At 33.1% G+C, this 14,930-nt stretch overlaps 1 protein-coding gene across 1 annotated transcript in view; it reads right to left on the bottom strand.

Moving 5' to 3' along the window:
- The window catches only part of LOC111372973, a 15,947-nt gene extending 4,264 nt beyond the window's left edge, over positions 1-11,683 (bottom strand). Inside the window, exons 1-6 of the mRNA XM_022995416.1 lie at positions 11,457-11,683; positions 11,196-11,344; positions 10,329-10,416; positions 1,989-2,226; positions 1,684-1,715; positions 1,513-1,587 (exon numbers count right to left, since the gene is read on the bottom strand). Of these exons, the coding sequence (XP_022851184.1) occupies positions 1,513-1,587; positions 1,684-1,715; positions 1,989-2,226; positions 10,329-10,416; positions 11,196-11,344; positions 11,457-11,522 (648 nt within the window). The 5' untranslated portion in view covers positions 11,523-11,683. The remainder of the gene's footprint in view (positions 1-1,512; positions 1,588-1,683; positions 1,716-1,988; positions 2,227-10,328; positions 10,417-11,195; positions 11,345-11,456) is intronic.
- Positions 11,684-14,930: the final 3,247 nt, after the last annotated feature.

The following is a 14,930-nucleotide window of genomic DNA, read 5'->3' as shown; positions in this document are numbered from 1 at the left end:
TAAAGGAAATTTTGGGGGGGGGGTGGGGGGGGGGGGGGGAAGAGACTCCATTTGGTCAATTGGGGTATTGTATGTTTGTCGGTAAGGATGGGAGGTCTTGAAGTGAGGAGCCTTGTGTTGTTCAATAGGGCTTTATTAGGCAAGTGGTTGTGGCGATTTGGAGTGGAGAGGGAGAGCTTTTGGAGAGAAATAATTGGGGCGAAGTATGGTGTGACCGGGGGGGGGATAGTGTACATTTGAGGATTGTGGTTCTTATGGGGTGAGTTTGTGGAGGTATATCCGACAGGGATGGAGTGATTTTCTGGACAAACTGAAGTTTGTGGTCAGAAATGGTAATGAGATTAGATTTTGGGATGATTGTTGGTGTGGAGATCAACCGCTGAATGAGGGATTTCCTTCCTTGCACCGCATTGCCTCAATGCCTTCTACTATGGTGAGTGATCTTTTAGTCATTCATAATGGAAGCTATAGTTGGAAAATCACTTTTGGGAGGGGTCGACAGGACTGAAAATTGGATGATTATTCGTTGTTTATGACCTTTCTACATGAGGCACAAATTCAAGTAGGAGAGGGTGATTGTACCAGGTGAAGGATAGCACGAAATGACATTTTCTCAGTTCGCTCCTACTTTAGTTCCCTCCTGGGATGTGTGGATAATTCATTCCCCTGGAAGTTGGTGTGACAATGAAAATTGCCTTCTCAGGTGGCATTCTTATTGTGGACAATTGTGAGGGGACAGGTCTCAACAGTGGATAATCTTCGTCATAAAGGATTTTACGTAACCGAGTGGTGTTATATGTGCAAGAATGATGGGGAGACGATCGATTATTTGTTCATTCATTGTGATGGTGTTCGTTGAATTTGGAAGAGCATACTTTGTTCTCAATCTAGGAATTGGGTGATGTCTCGTCGTATAGAGAACGTGTTATGGGCATAGAGGAGAAAACTTCGTGATAAGAATAGCAAACTAACATGGCACCTTATCTTAGGTTGCATTGTATAGTACGTGTGGAGAGAAAGAAACAACCGCTGCTACGAAGACCAAACAAAGACAAGAGAGCAGATAAGAGAAATATTTTACTTTATTTTGTATTCTTGGTTTAATGTTGTGGCCAAAGATCCTGTAGACAAGTTGCCTAATTTCATGTTGTTCCTTACTCGCTTAAAATGATTGTACACCCCCCATATATTCTCTTTTAAGTAATAAAATTATTTGATTACCTATCAAAAAAAAAAAGCACATGACACCATAATAAGGAAGGTTTCATCTCGGGAGAGGAGTTTTAGGCTGTCAAATTAGGTTCTTGATAATGCTAACTCCATTTAACAGATTTTTCTGGTATTAATTTCCATTAGATGGTTTACAGTAAATATCAAATCAGTATCTATGCCTACTAAAATACAATGATTCGATGGGACAAAAATTTCAAGACTATACAGCGTGACAAATTGTGTTCCAGAATGATAGTTAATTTTCACTCTCATTTTAATAAAGAACTTTCTGTCTCTTACCAGCATCTCCATCATTTGAAGCATCATGGTTTGGGAGAACTGAATTTTGATTTTCAGAAATTGAAACTTGGCTTCCTGGACAAATAAGGATTTCAAAAACAGAAATAATCATTATGAATAGTTCTTTCATTTACTATTCAATGACCAATTAAGCAGCTGTTACGAACTTACTAGGACCAAGTGAAGAATGCACCCACTGTAAACTATAATTTCATTTAACAACTAATATAGGCAAAAGTAATAAAAATAAAATTGCAGCTAAGACAGAGCATAAAAAATTCCAGTAATGTACTATCAATAAGCTCATCAAATTTGAATAGCTATAGAGTTCCAAATCCCTTCCATTTATTTTTGAAAGAATTACAGAGGTAACAGTGCCAATCTGAATAATATCCGACTTCTAAATCACTTACCACAACCAAGGTACTAGAAGTTTTAACAATTAAATTTCTTAAAATATTTATCCAGAATAGTACCTCCAAAAGTGAAAGGCTTGTTATTGCTAAAGAGAAGTCCTGAGCTCCACGAAGTTCCAAAGTTTGCTGTGGCAGCGGGAGATAACACAGGTTTGTCCGGTAATAATTTATTATTGTTTTCCTTACTTTCAATTTCAAAACCAGGTTTCTTTTGAGCATCATTAGATCCCAACTCAGATAAACTCTCTCCTTTTCCAGCATTTGCTTTCAGCCAGTTGACTACGTCACTAAATTTCTCCTGCAATCAAAGAAAAAATCGATGAATTCATACCAGCAGTATAATTGAAAGAAGAGGCAATTTATACCCAAATTTTCTTCATACAGAATGCAATTTCTCTTCTGATCAAGTAGATATACAAAATGTAACAAAAAGTTGAATCGTTTCATAGTCTAATAAGAACTTCTGCAAGAGAACAGGATCTATTCTAACTCATGAGTGATACTTTAATGTAATAAAAGCCATACAGTTCGTTGTATTGGGGGACTGCCACGAACATTCCAGACAATAAGATTTGGAAGCCAAAGAAGATTAGTGATCTTATTTAGTCGAGTTCATACCTTGTTTGTAATTCAAATCCATTATGAAAACATAAAGGTGTTCGCATATTAAAAGTAAGAAGGAAACAATGCCTGATTTCAAATCATGTGCATGTGAATTGATTCAAAGGTTATTCACTAGGAATAAAAATGGCTGAAGAAGGTGGATTGTGGTGGAAGAGCGTGCCTGGATACCAAAAGATTCTAACAATAAAACCGCAAATTAGGCTATTCAGGATTTCTTGTTGTGTTGAGCTGCCTCACTAATTGGGCTGTTGGTTTGTGGTCCAAACCGTGTTTCTTCAAGTGATGGTTTTATCCTAGCATTACACGTGGCCTTTTCTTAGCCACTGGATTGAAATTTTTGGTTAGACATATATATTGATACTTCCTCTTCATTTGGCTGAATTTGCATGTGGGTGTTCTGTTAGGGTTTCTAAATTTGCTCTCTAAGTGTTCTGTACTCTTCTTCGTGTTTAGTCTCCATAATCTTTTAGTGAGATGTTCTTGGTTGTATTTAGTGTGCAATCTGAGAGATCGAGTGGAGTATATTCTGTGTAATTCTTAGAGAGGCAAGAAGAAACGTCAATGAAGAAATCGCATACATTTGTAACTGTTCTTGGAAATATTTTAGTGGATTCGAGCAATATTACTTAGTAGATGCTCAACGTAGTGAGTAGGCCTTTGGCTAAACTCCATGACCTTAGTGGTGAAAAATCCTTTGTGCTCTTCTATTTCTGCTGTTTTACGTCTTCAGCAACTTTTAAGTTTTTTTTAAATCATTGTTATTTTGGTAATTCTAAGACCAACAAGTGGTATCAAAGCTAGTCCACTCCGAACGTGCGTTGTCGGTTATCCAAGACTAATGACGTACGTTCGTGGGAGAAGATTTTGGGATCGCGAATATGTGGCAAAGTGGTTGGCAAGCAAGTGGAATCGTGGATGGAAAACTTTGACGATGATGGAAATAGGGGCATGCGTTATGCAGTTTTGCCTACTGCATGATCGTTTGTTTCGCAAGGGCATGACCAAAGCATTGCTGTGGAAATTGAATAGTGGAGCATTTGTGAGGAATGCTTCGACAAGTGTGGTGACGCAATGGCCAAAAGAGTTGTCCACTTAAGAACTACTGCAAAGGTGCATAGGGTAAAGATGGTGTTGAAGGCGACTTGTATAAGGCACTATAGGAAGAGGTGTAAGGACACTGTGAACGCCCACACATTAGGGGATGATGCCACAATTGTGGAGGAATTTTCGGACCTACTAACTTGGAGGGAGTATGCAATGCACGGAGAGGCGAAGCACATGTCCGCTATGAAGGTGTTACCAGATTGAGTAGGGGAGTAAGTGACGGCCCCAGAGAACTCCCCTACTCATGGCAAGATTGCTTATTGCAGGTTTATTGCTATATTCTCGAAAATGCACTAATGATGTCCCTTATATAGGTATGATGGCAAACTTTTTACCTCTTTATATTGTGCTTATGTTGCATATCTTAGCTTGCCGACAGCATGTGTGGGAAAGGCTACCTTGGGGTGCCCCAGAACCTCGGTCGAACAGGTGGTCCATTACAAGTGGTATCAGAGCCTACTCTTTTATTTCAAGCATTGATGTTTTTCAGTGTTCTTGAAACCATAGTTTTTAAAATTGCAGATCTGTTAAATCTTGGAAATCTTTGGAGAGTTATTAAAAACAAATTGTGTTTTCTGAAAAATACTATTACGATCTACCTGCGATTCAATTCTTTATTGTATCCTTTAAAGATTTTGTGTCTTTTGGGCTTAGATATCTTCTGTTCTTGAGGGTTGAACTTTCTGGTAATAAAATACTTTGACTCGCCATAGATTTGAAAATTTTAGTGTTTTTATTGAGTTGTGGTGATTAGTTTCTTGACATATTACTGAGTTGTGGTGGTATTTTTGAAACTCATGCTGAGTGCTGGTGAGTTGAGTTACTCACTCCGATTCCTGCTAGTTTTCTTGACTCACTGCTGAGTCACAGAGACTCGTTGGGTTCTTGTGCACAATCTTAGATTTCTGTTTCAATGCTAGTATTTCTTTACTATTCTCTGCATTCTGAAACTTTTGAGGTTTCAAACTCCAGTATAATCTTCCATACTCTTTAATTTTTTGCTATTACTATACTGTCTTCTGCTTAATTTTGATTTTTGTAAGTGACCTACCACTGTTGCCTTTGTCCAAGGTCTCAAGGATCCGAGAATCTGCGAGAGTAGTGTATCAAAGGGCCTCCACTCTTTAAACCTGTCAAATTGACAATTCAATTTGATAATTGCTTATTTGATTTGATCATAATTGTTGCTATATAATTCTGTATACTTGAATTGTATAAGCTGCCTTATATTTTGTGTAAATTACATGATAAGGTGATATTATTGTATTATTCCGCTTTATTCTAAAATTTTGCATATTCTATAATTTTCTAACAATGCTTGGATCTGTTATACTTTGTGTGCTTTATAATCTTGACATTGTGACTTTATCTGTTGAAATGACAACTATACACAAATTTGAAGTTGAGATCTGGAAGGGTACTAGAGACTTTATTCTCTGGCTCCAAAAGATGAGGGCTCCATTGTTATAACAGTGGTGTGTTGCTGTACTTGATGGGATATGGGGGGCAGATTAGTGCTTACAGAAGACAAGAATTAGATGAAGTAAACTAGAGTTCTACCTTTCTTCATTTGTCTGATAATGTGATAAGAAAGGTTGGGGAAACCACTGATGAAACCTTGTGGGCTAAGTTAGAATCACTTTACCTAAGTCTATGCTTAATAAATGTTATCTCTTAAGACAATTTTACAACATTAGATTTGATACCTCTTCTACCCTAGAAGATAATATTGATAAATTCACAAAATTGATTCAAGACTTAGCCAATTATGATGAGAAGTTATCTCATAATCATTGCTCTATTAAATTCCTTAAGTGATAAGTACAGGGAACTCAAAACTACCTTAGAATATGGAAAAGAGCATCTTACTGTTGACATTATCATCTGCCCTAAGATAGAGAGAACTTGAATTAAAATCTGAATTTAAGAACTATAAATTTAGTGAAGGATTAAATGTTAAAGAGAAACTGAATCAAAATAAGAGTAATCTGTGCAAATACAACTCTCATAAGAAAGGAAGACCCCAAAATCTTAGATTCAAAGATAAGAACAAGAATCAATTAAAATCTAAGAATCAAGTCAAGAAATGTTACGACTATGGAAAAGCTCATAAAAATTTGCTTTAAGAAGATATCTAATATGAAAGAAAAATTAAATTCTGATGGATCTGCAGCAATTGCTTGCAATAATAAATTTGATATACAAGGAGTTGTCCTTGTTACTGCAACTAAGAGAAACCCAAAAGATAGAGTTCTTAATTCTGGTTGTTCTATCCACGTGTGTCCCATCAAAGAATGGTTCACTAAATTTGATGACCGAAATGGTGGTCAAGTTCAAATGTGAAATTATATGACTTGTCAAATAAAAGGTATTGAAAAACTTTACCTTTTATTGGAAAATGTCATATTCTTGAGTTGGCTAAAACTAGATTTGTGCCTGATCTTCAAAGAAATGTAATTTCCTTTGGTGAATATGATGAATATGAAATTAAGATTCATAAAGGATATACAAAAATAAGTCTTTTAACTCAAAAGGAAATAATTTCTCTTCTTAAGCCAATGGAATTTACACATTACATGCTGAACCACTAGTTGGAAACAGCTCTGCAATTGTAAAGTCCCGTGGCGATAATCCTCACTTTGGCATAAGACTTAGCCATGTTAGTGAAAAGGGATTGATGATTCTAAATAAACTTCGATGTTTTGGAAAAGATAACATTGAAAAATTAGAGTTTTGTGAAGATTGTGTCATTGGATAAGTTGCATTTTAAAAGTGGGATTCATAAATCCACTTCAATACTTGAGTTGGGGTCCAGCAGCAATAAATACATTAAGTGGATTTAGATTCTACCTACTTATAGTAGATGATTTTTTCAAAAAAAAAATTGTGCCTTTCTTTTAAAATCTAAGTCTAGCACTTTTCAACACTTTAAACGATAAAAATTGATGATCGAAATCAACTTAATAAGAAAGTCAAAGCGCTTAGGATAGATAATTGTTTGGAATTTTGTAATTTTGTATCTGACCCTTTCGTAAAGAATCCGAAATTTTGAGGCATAGAACAGTAACATAAACTCCTCAAGAAAATGGTATTGTTGAGAGAATGAACATAACTTTATTGGAAAAGGTGAGATATATGTTGTTGAGCTCTAGTCTCCCAAAAATCTTTTGGGAGAAGCCTTGAAAACTGTTACTTATCTAACCCCCATTTGGCCCTCATTAAATTAAATTTCATTTTTCTTTCTCTTATTTTTAACCACACAATCTTCCATAAAATAATATTACACATAAATCAAAATTTTTTCTTCATTTTCAGCCACTCATTTAAAAAAAAAAAAAAAAAAAAAAAAAAAAAAAAAAAAAAAACTATTCCACCCACTTTAATTTGGAAAAATGGGGGCCAAACAAGGGCTTGATTAATAAAATTCCTCCAAGTGCCATTGATTTTCAAATCCATGAAACACAATGGTCTAAAAAGTCTCCAGATTATTCCAAACTTAAGTTTTTAGCTGTGCTGCCTACTCTCATCAAGATGAGGACAAACTTGAACTCGGGTCTTTAAAATGTGTTTTTCTGGGTTATGGAGAAAAAACTAAGAGTTAAAAACTCTGGGTAAAAAGTAAGAATGGATTCAAAGTCATCATCGACAGAAATGTCATCTTTAATGAAAGTTTCCTTGCAATAGTTCTTCAAATAAAAAATAAGATGGCTATGTTCCTGTTAAAGAAATCATCTTGGAAAATCAAGAGAATGACTATATTGAACCTAATTATTTGAATGAGGTGGAGACCACTCAATTTGAAATAGATTAGTCTCAAGATGAATCTGAAAATGAAAATGAATCTAAGATTACTACCCTTGATGATTATCAGTTAACTAGGGATAGAGGTAAAAGAAATAGATTTCCTTCTACCAGAATCAACACTAATGAATTTGTGACCCTCAACTCTGAATTGGAGTCTATAGACTCTGAATCTAAAACTTTTGAAGAAGCTATTAACTTCAAAGACTCTACACTATGGATGGAAGCCATGAAGGAAGAAATTGATTCCTAAATTAAGAATAAGACATGGATTCTGGTTAATAAGCCTAAAAATCAAATGATTATTGACTTCAAATGGGTCTACAAAGTTAAAGAGCTGAATCTCATGCTGAATGTAAAAGAAATAAGGCCAAACTTGTAGCTAAAAGGGTTTACACAAAGAGAGGACATCTTTTATAATGAAATCTTTTCACCTGTTGCCAAATACACTTCAATCAGAATTCTGCTTGCTCTCACTGCACACTTCAATTGGGAATTAGACTAGCTTGATGTTAAAACTGTCTTTCTAAATAGTGATCTTGATGAAACCATTTACATGGATCAGCATAGAGGTTTGAATTGAAATCTAAATCAGAAAAGGTCTGTCGGTTAAAGAAGACTCTTTATGGTTTGAAACAGGCACCGAGACAATGGCATAAAAATTTTTATTCATATGTTTAGAATCTGAGATTTCTTAAGAGCAATTTTGATTCATGCTTTGGATCAGGTGGACCTAATTCTATCTACTTATTATTATATGTTGGTGATATGCTTCTTGCCTGCCATAATAGATTTGAAATTGATTTTGTTAAATCAAAAATTAAAACTGAATTCGAAATGAAAGATCTAAGACAAGATAAAAGAATTTCATGAATGGAAATCAAATGAGAGAAATAATTGTCTTGTATGTGAATCAAAGCTCTTGTGTAAATAAAGTACTTGGAAAATTTACTATAACTAAATGCAAGCCTGTTACTTCGCCTTTTGCCAATCATCTTAAACTTTCAAGTGAGCAATCTCCTAAAACTGATGAAGAGTTCGATAGGATAAGTAAAATACCTTATGCAAATACTGTTAACTCTATTATGTACCTTATGATATGTATCAGACCTAATTTGCTCATAGTACAAGTATCTTAAGTAGATTTATGGCCAATTTAGGTGAAACACATTGGTTAGCAATAAAATGGATGTTAAGGTATCAAAAGGGCTCATCTAACTTAAGCTTAAAATGTCAAAGGTGTAATGAACGTGTTTTTATGAAGAGGTACACTGACTCTGATTTTGCAGGTGATCTAAATAAGAGAAGATCAACTTCTTATATTTTTACTCTTTGTGATGGCTGTATTAGTTGGAAATCCCAATTGCAAAAGCTTGTGGCTTTATCTTCCATAGAAGCTGAATACATTGCAGCATGTAATGTTGAGGGACTTTGGTTAAGGTGTTTATTATATGACATTGGTATTGTAAATAAAGTAGTTAGAATTTATACAGATAATCCAAGTGCTATTCATTTGAGTAGAAATCCTATTTATCATGATAAGACTAAAGATGTTGATATCAAGTTTCATTTTGTTAGAAACGTGGTTGAAGAATGCTTGTTTAATCTAGTTAAAATTCCAACTGAATTTAACCCCTCCGCTATTGGAACCAAGGTTTTACCTTTAAATAAATTCAAAAACTATTTGAAAATTTTGAATATCACTTAAAGGTAATGTATTTAGCATGTTCAATTTATTGTTTTGTTTAGAACTAAAACTGACTTTAACCATTTTCTTTTTAAAGGTTTTTTAGAGCAAATGAAATTCTATAAATTTGTTAGATCCACTAAAATGATTCAAGAATAATTCAGCAAGATGGGAAATGTTTGTTGGGGCTGCCTCATTATTCTAATTGGGCAGTTGGTTTGTGGTCCAAACTGTGTTCCGGGTTGAGGCCCAAAAACACTTGATGAAATCTTGTTTCCAAAACACGCGTCTGCCTCTTTAAGTGATGGATTTATCCTGGCCTTACATGTGGCCTTTTCTTAGCCGTTAGATTGGGGATTTTTGGTTAGACATGTATGTTGATACTTCTGTCTCTCATTTGGCTGGATTTGCGTGTGGGTGTTCTGTTAGGGTTTCTGGATTTGCTCTCTAAGTGTTCTGTACTCTTCTTCTTCGTGTTCACTCTCCGTAATCTTTTAGTGAGATGTTCTTGGTAGTATTTAGTGTGCAATCTAAGAGATTGAGTGGAGTATATTCTGTGTAATTCTTAGAGAGGCAAGAAGAAACGCTGGTATCTCTCTGATTTCTTCATACATTTGTAATTGTTCTTGGTGATATTTTAGTGGATTCGAGCAATGTCTACTTCGTATATGCTCAATGTGGTGAGTAGGCCTTTGGCTGAACATTTAGGCCCTTAGTAGCGAAAAATCCTTTATGTTCTTCTATTTCTGCCATTTTACGTCTTCTGAATAATTTTTTTCAAATCATTGTCATTTTGGTGATTCTAAGACCAACATTTCTCGTAATATATTCGTTAATATTTGTAAGTTGCGCACATACGCCAGCTAGATTGTATTTATACTTTTGACATGTAATTACAGGTGTAGTGTGAATAGGAGTTAAAGCTTGTTATAGGATCGCATCTCAGATTTTATGTGCCTTTATTCAATGTTACACCCAAACTTAAAGGCTGGGAATTACCAATTGCAATTAATCACTACCTGGATATACTTGAAGCATTTAAGCATATAAAGTCTAATAATATCTAATAATAAGAATGGCACCAAAAAAGATTATTTCACAAAATTAACCGTGCATATTACAGTTCGAGTCTTCAAGAGTTATAAAGGACCCTAGGATCCATTTAAAAGAAACTGAAAAATTACCACAATGTTTTTAGCATGATTTAGATAGTCCTGCACACCATCATCCCACAGCTCATCTGGATGGTCTTCTAACTGAGCTTGTACCCAGCTGCTCAACATTAAAACAATCTCTAAGAAATGAGCATTATAAAGCATGCATAAAATAATAAATTTAAGGACATCCGAAATTTCACAGCAAATAAAACGCAAACACACAGTCATGATACACATACTTTTAGAGCTAGCCAGATGAACCAACGAAAATTTATTAGATATCGCAGTATAATTCATCCTGCTGTTCAAAGGAAAGAAAAACGTATAAATAAATAGAACTTGTATTTACTACCCTGTGCCTGAACACTAAAACTGATCACAGTTACACAATCATCAATATTAAAAGAGTAGTAATGCAGCAAATGGGCCACACATCGTGGCAAGATACAACCCAAAAAATTGTTTTCACTTCTTGTTGGGAAAGCTTGAACTTGCACAATTTCTTTTATGATGCATTAATGTTCACGGAGTACAAACGTTAATAAAAGGCTTTCTGCTTCAAAGTTCGAAGTAATGTTCAAAGGTTTAAGAATGTAAAGCTACTTTCAGTTACCTTTTGCCTCCAAACATATTTAGATAACCTATGTTCAACTACAAAATGTTAATTTGTTAAAGTGGAGTAACTCAGTTATCCGAACTCTCATAAAATAAAATAAAAATTTAAAAAAAAAAAAAATTATCGAACTTACATCTTTACTTGTAAGTAATCCTTCTAAGGTTAAGCATACATTCTTTGTACCTTTTTAGAGCATTATTGGCAATTATAAGAAAAGAAAACTATCAACGAAGCACAAAAGATGCTCCAGAAAAATAAAAGAAAAAAAAGAAATGGACCTTGCAAATTGGGTATTAAGAGCTCTCACATGCTGTCTTGATGATTCAGCCCTCTGCATATCCAATGGGGGCAGCTGCCTCAGCTGAATTGACGGTTCTGACCTCTGCGCATCAAACGGTGACCCCATTATTAATCTCTTGCTCTGCATCTGCACAACACCAAAAATCTCAACATAAATTAAAGAAGAAACAGTTGAATATAAATAATAATAATAATCCATTGAATATTGTATCAGTAAACAGAATCACAAAAACACTTACAACGGAGTCATTGGAATTGAAGATAGGAGTTGAATCAGAAGCAGCAAAACGTTTCGTTCCTCTCATTACTACTTATATATGATTTTTTCAAATTTTTGCTTATTTATTTGAAGAAAGTGATGAAATTTCCTGGTTTACAATTTGAAAAATTAGGGTTTTTGGACGAGGAGAATAGAAGAGGACAAGGGGGAAAACGTTTCTACTTTTTATTTTTTATTTCTATATCTGGAAATTCGCGTGCAACTATTGGTGTATTTTATATGATGGGTATTAGCCGTTAGATCAGGTGAGGATATGAAGATTTGATTTCAAACCGTCGGATATGTGGAGCAATTAACACATGGACCACGTGCCAGATGTGCCGCTGCAAAGGTTTTGGGCTTAGTGTTAGGCTTATAAATGAGCCTCCCATCTTTCAAACATACGGTTCACTCTATTTTATTTCAAAAATACTGTCAGCAGTAACATTCTTTAAAACAGAATTTCCAAAAACCTCTCAAAAATCACTTCAAAATTACCAATATATCCAATAGAATCCATCCAACACCGTTTATTAAGCCCTAATTTTAGAAAAAATTCTATCAAATTTCTCCAATATTGAAGAAATGGACACACCCTATTATTTTCACATACTCCGCTTGTGTTTAAAAATGGCTCATTAGAAGAGAAGAATGCAAAGAGTAATTTTGATTACTTTGCACGATGGAGAGCAATATGAAATTTTATTTGAAGATTTGTTGGGAAATATGTATAATTGGTATTAGATGTATTAATTCATAACAAATTCATCGCTGGCCTTTAAAAATGAATAAATTAGTGTGTAACATTTTATTAGTTATGTTGGAAAATACGGGTCGTGGGTCATTCATATAGTATGATCCGGACGCTCTAGTTATTAAAGTGTATTGGAGAGAGTGGTTTAATGGAATTCAAACACATAACTTTCCTCAACTTCCACCAACTTCTATGATTGTGCATAACTCCCATAAATTTTGTTTGCACTCGTGAGAGAGAGAAAATGGCAATAAATATGTGAAATTCGTATGGAAAAATTCATTGAAAAGTGCTTTGAACCATATATATGGCATTAAAACTCACAAAAATTTACACTTAGATTTTGGATAATAATTCCATTTCGTTGTGATCGAGATTGAGAACATTGGAGTGCTATAAAATACAGAATTTGATGCTTGAAAAGTAAGGTAATTCAACCACACAAAAATCTTGTAATTCATCAATTCAATTTAGAATTTTTTACTCGAAATTTATGACTATGCATACTACGAATTATTGCATTGGTATCAGAGCCTTAAAGTTTTTCAAGCTTAAATATGTCATTACATAATTCAATTGAGTTATGAATTTTGTTTGTAAAGTTTTCAAATTTATGTGGTTTTTATGGCATTTTTTGATAATTTACTTTTTTACATTGATAATTATACAATAAGATTAGTATAATTAGAAAAATATTTCAATAAACTTTCCATCCATATAAAGAACTTAAATTTTGAATTTAAAACAAAGAAATTATGAGTTTTTGAAATTTGGATGAAAATTTGGTTTTTTTTTTTTTTTATATGAAAATTGATAAATTTCGAAAATTCATTACATGATAACTTCTTCTACACTTTATTTCACGATTTCCATTTAACAGTTGGATAGGTCTTCTCAAAACCTTTGTAACAGTATAAAGATACTTTATTTTGCTTAAAAATGAAGAAGTTATACCCTCTCGGAGTTTCGATAAAAATTTATTTTTTGTATGAAATTGGTGAAATTTGAAATTTAATCACATGCTAACTTCGTCTACACTACGTTTAATGATTTCCATTTAGTATAGTTGGATAGAGACCTTTTCAACAGTATAAAGATCGTTAATTCTGGATTTGAAATGAAGAAATTATGACCTCTTAAATTTGATAAAAAAAAATGAAAATTTTGAATTTTTTTTTTTTTTTTTTTTTGCCATTTTTACTCTTGGATAGATATATTGATGTCCCCAATGCAGCCCTTAAAAATATTTTTTTTAAAAACTAAACATACAAATGAATTCAAAACGTCAAAATTATTCAAGATGACCAATTGAAAAAAAAAATTGAGGATGACGTGGTGGAGCTGACTCAGCCTCCAATTTTTTATTAATTTAAAAAATAATTACAGATTGGTCCCAAATGTCAGGGAACATGCGGAACCCGATTTCAATTCTAAAAATTGTAGATTGGTCCATGAATTATTCTTATTTTTTAAGTATACTTAAATTAAATTTTTGGATAGTTAATTTTTTTTTCTTTTTTTGCATTTAATGTTTAAAATAAATTTGTAAAAAAGCATTAAAAATATTTTTTTGACTTGCTTAAATTCTGAATTTTTTTATAAAATCAAGTTATTAATTAATATTCGTCTAGTAGGAGTTATTTTTCTAAAGAGCTCTCATTTTTATTTTTTTGAAAATGAAAGAAATACTCTAAAAATATTTAAAATACTACATCTTCTGTGCATTTATGAGTTGTGTAGATCTTTGATTAGATTACATGATATGTTGTAACTTTTTTCCAAATTCTGTACTTGATCAGATATTACTGGATCTATGCACACTTATAGCATCCTTAGAAGGAAGATTAGAAAAATGAAGGATATGAAACTAGTTGAAAAGTTTCGTGCTTATTGAAATTAATAAATGAATTTGGAACATGATCTAACGGGAAACGTAAATATATTTAGGATAATTTTTTTTTGATAGCAGTAAATGAGAATTTTGATGCACTTCTCATTTATTGGAATTGTGTTACAACAGATATTAATGTGAGATTGAGAATTTGTATAATAAAACTTAAATGATGCGAGTTTTATTCTTCGTTTATAATTGGAATTAAATTAATTTGTAATTTCATGGTATATGTCATAATTAGATAAACGTGCATATTTATACTCGTATCGTACATTATGGAATTACCTTATTGAATTACGTAATATCTATTCATTCATAAATTGTTATGAATACTAAGGTCTGTAGAATTAGTGAGATTCTTATTTAGACCTATTGATTGTTGGTTGAGTGATAGTTCGATAATTGGAAGATTTAGAGAAAATCTTACCTATAACTATTTGATTTACCAACTGAGTGGGAGTTCTCAAGCAAGAAAAATTAATGTAAGTCTCTTGAAATTTTGCGTTACGAAATTGAGTATCTGATAGTGAAACAATAGAATTACAGAAGGTGATTGGAAATGTAGTGAACTTTCAACTTTGTGATTGACGTTGAACTATCATAAACGTTAATTTGCATTAATGAAAAATGGTATTAGTGCATAAATGGGCATTGATAAAATAAAATTTCTCTAGAATTTGATAGATCATGGCATCAAAACCTATATTTGTTGACCTTAATAAGGGTGATAAATTAGATGCGATAATATTTGATATGATAAAATTTTAAGTGTACTACAAGACCTTGATGTTTTAGAAAGCATCAGC

The sequence above is a fragment of the Olea europaea genome, unplaced genomic scaffold, assembly GCF_002742605.1.
Source record: "Olea europaea var. sylvestris unplaced genomic scaffold, O_europaea_v1 scaffold1057, whole genome shotgun sequence".
Taxonomy (NCBI): domain Eukaryota; kingdom Viridiplantae; phylum Streptophyta; class Magnoliopsida; order Lamiales; family Oleaceae; genus Olea; species Olea europaea.
Note: the sequence above shows the minus strand (reverse complement) of the source record. Positions and strands in the feature narration are given on the sequence as shown.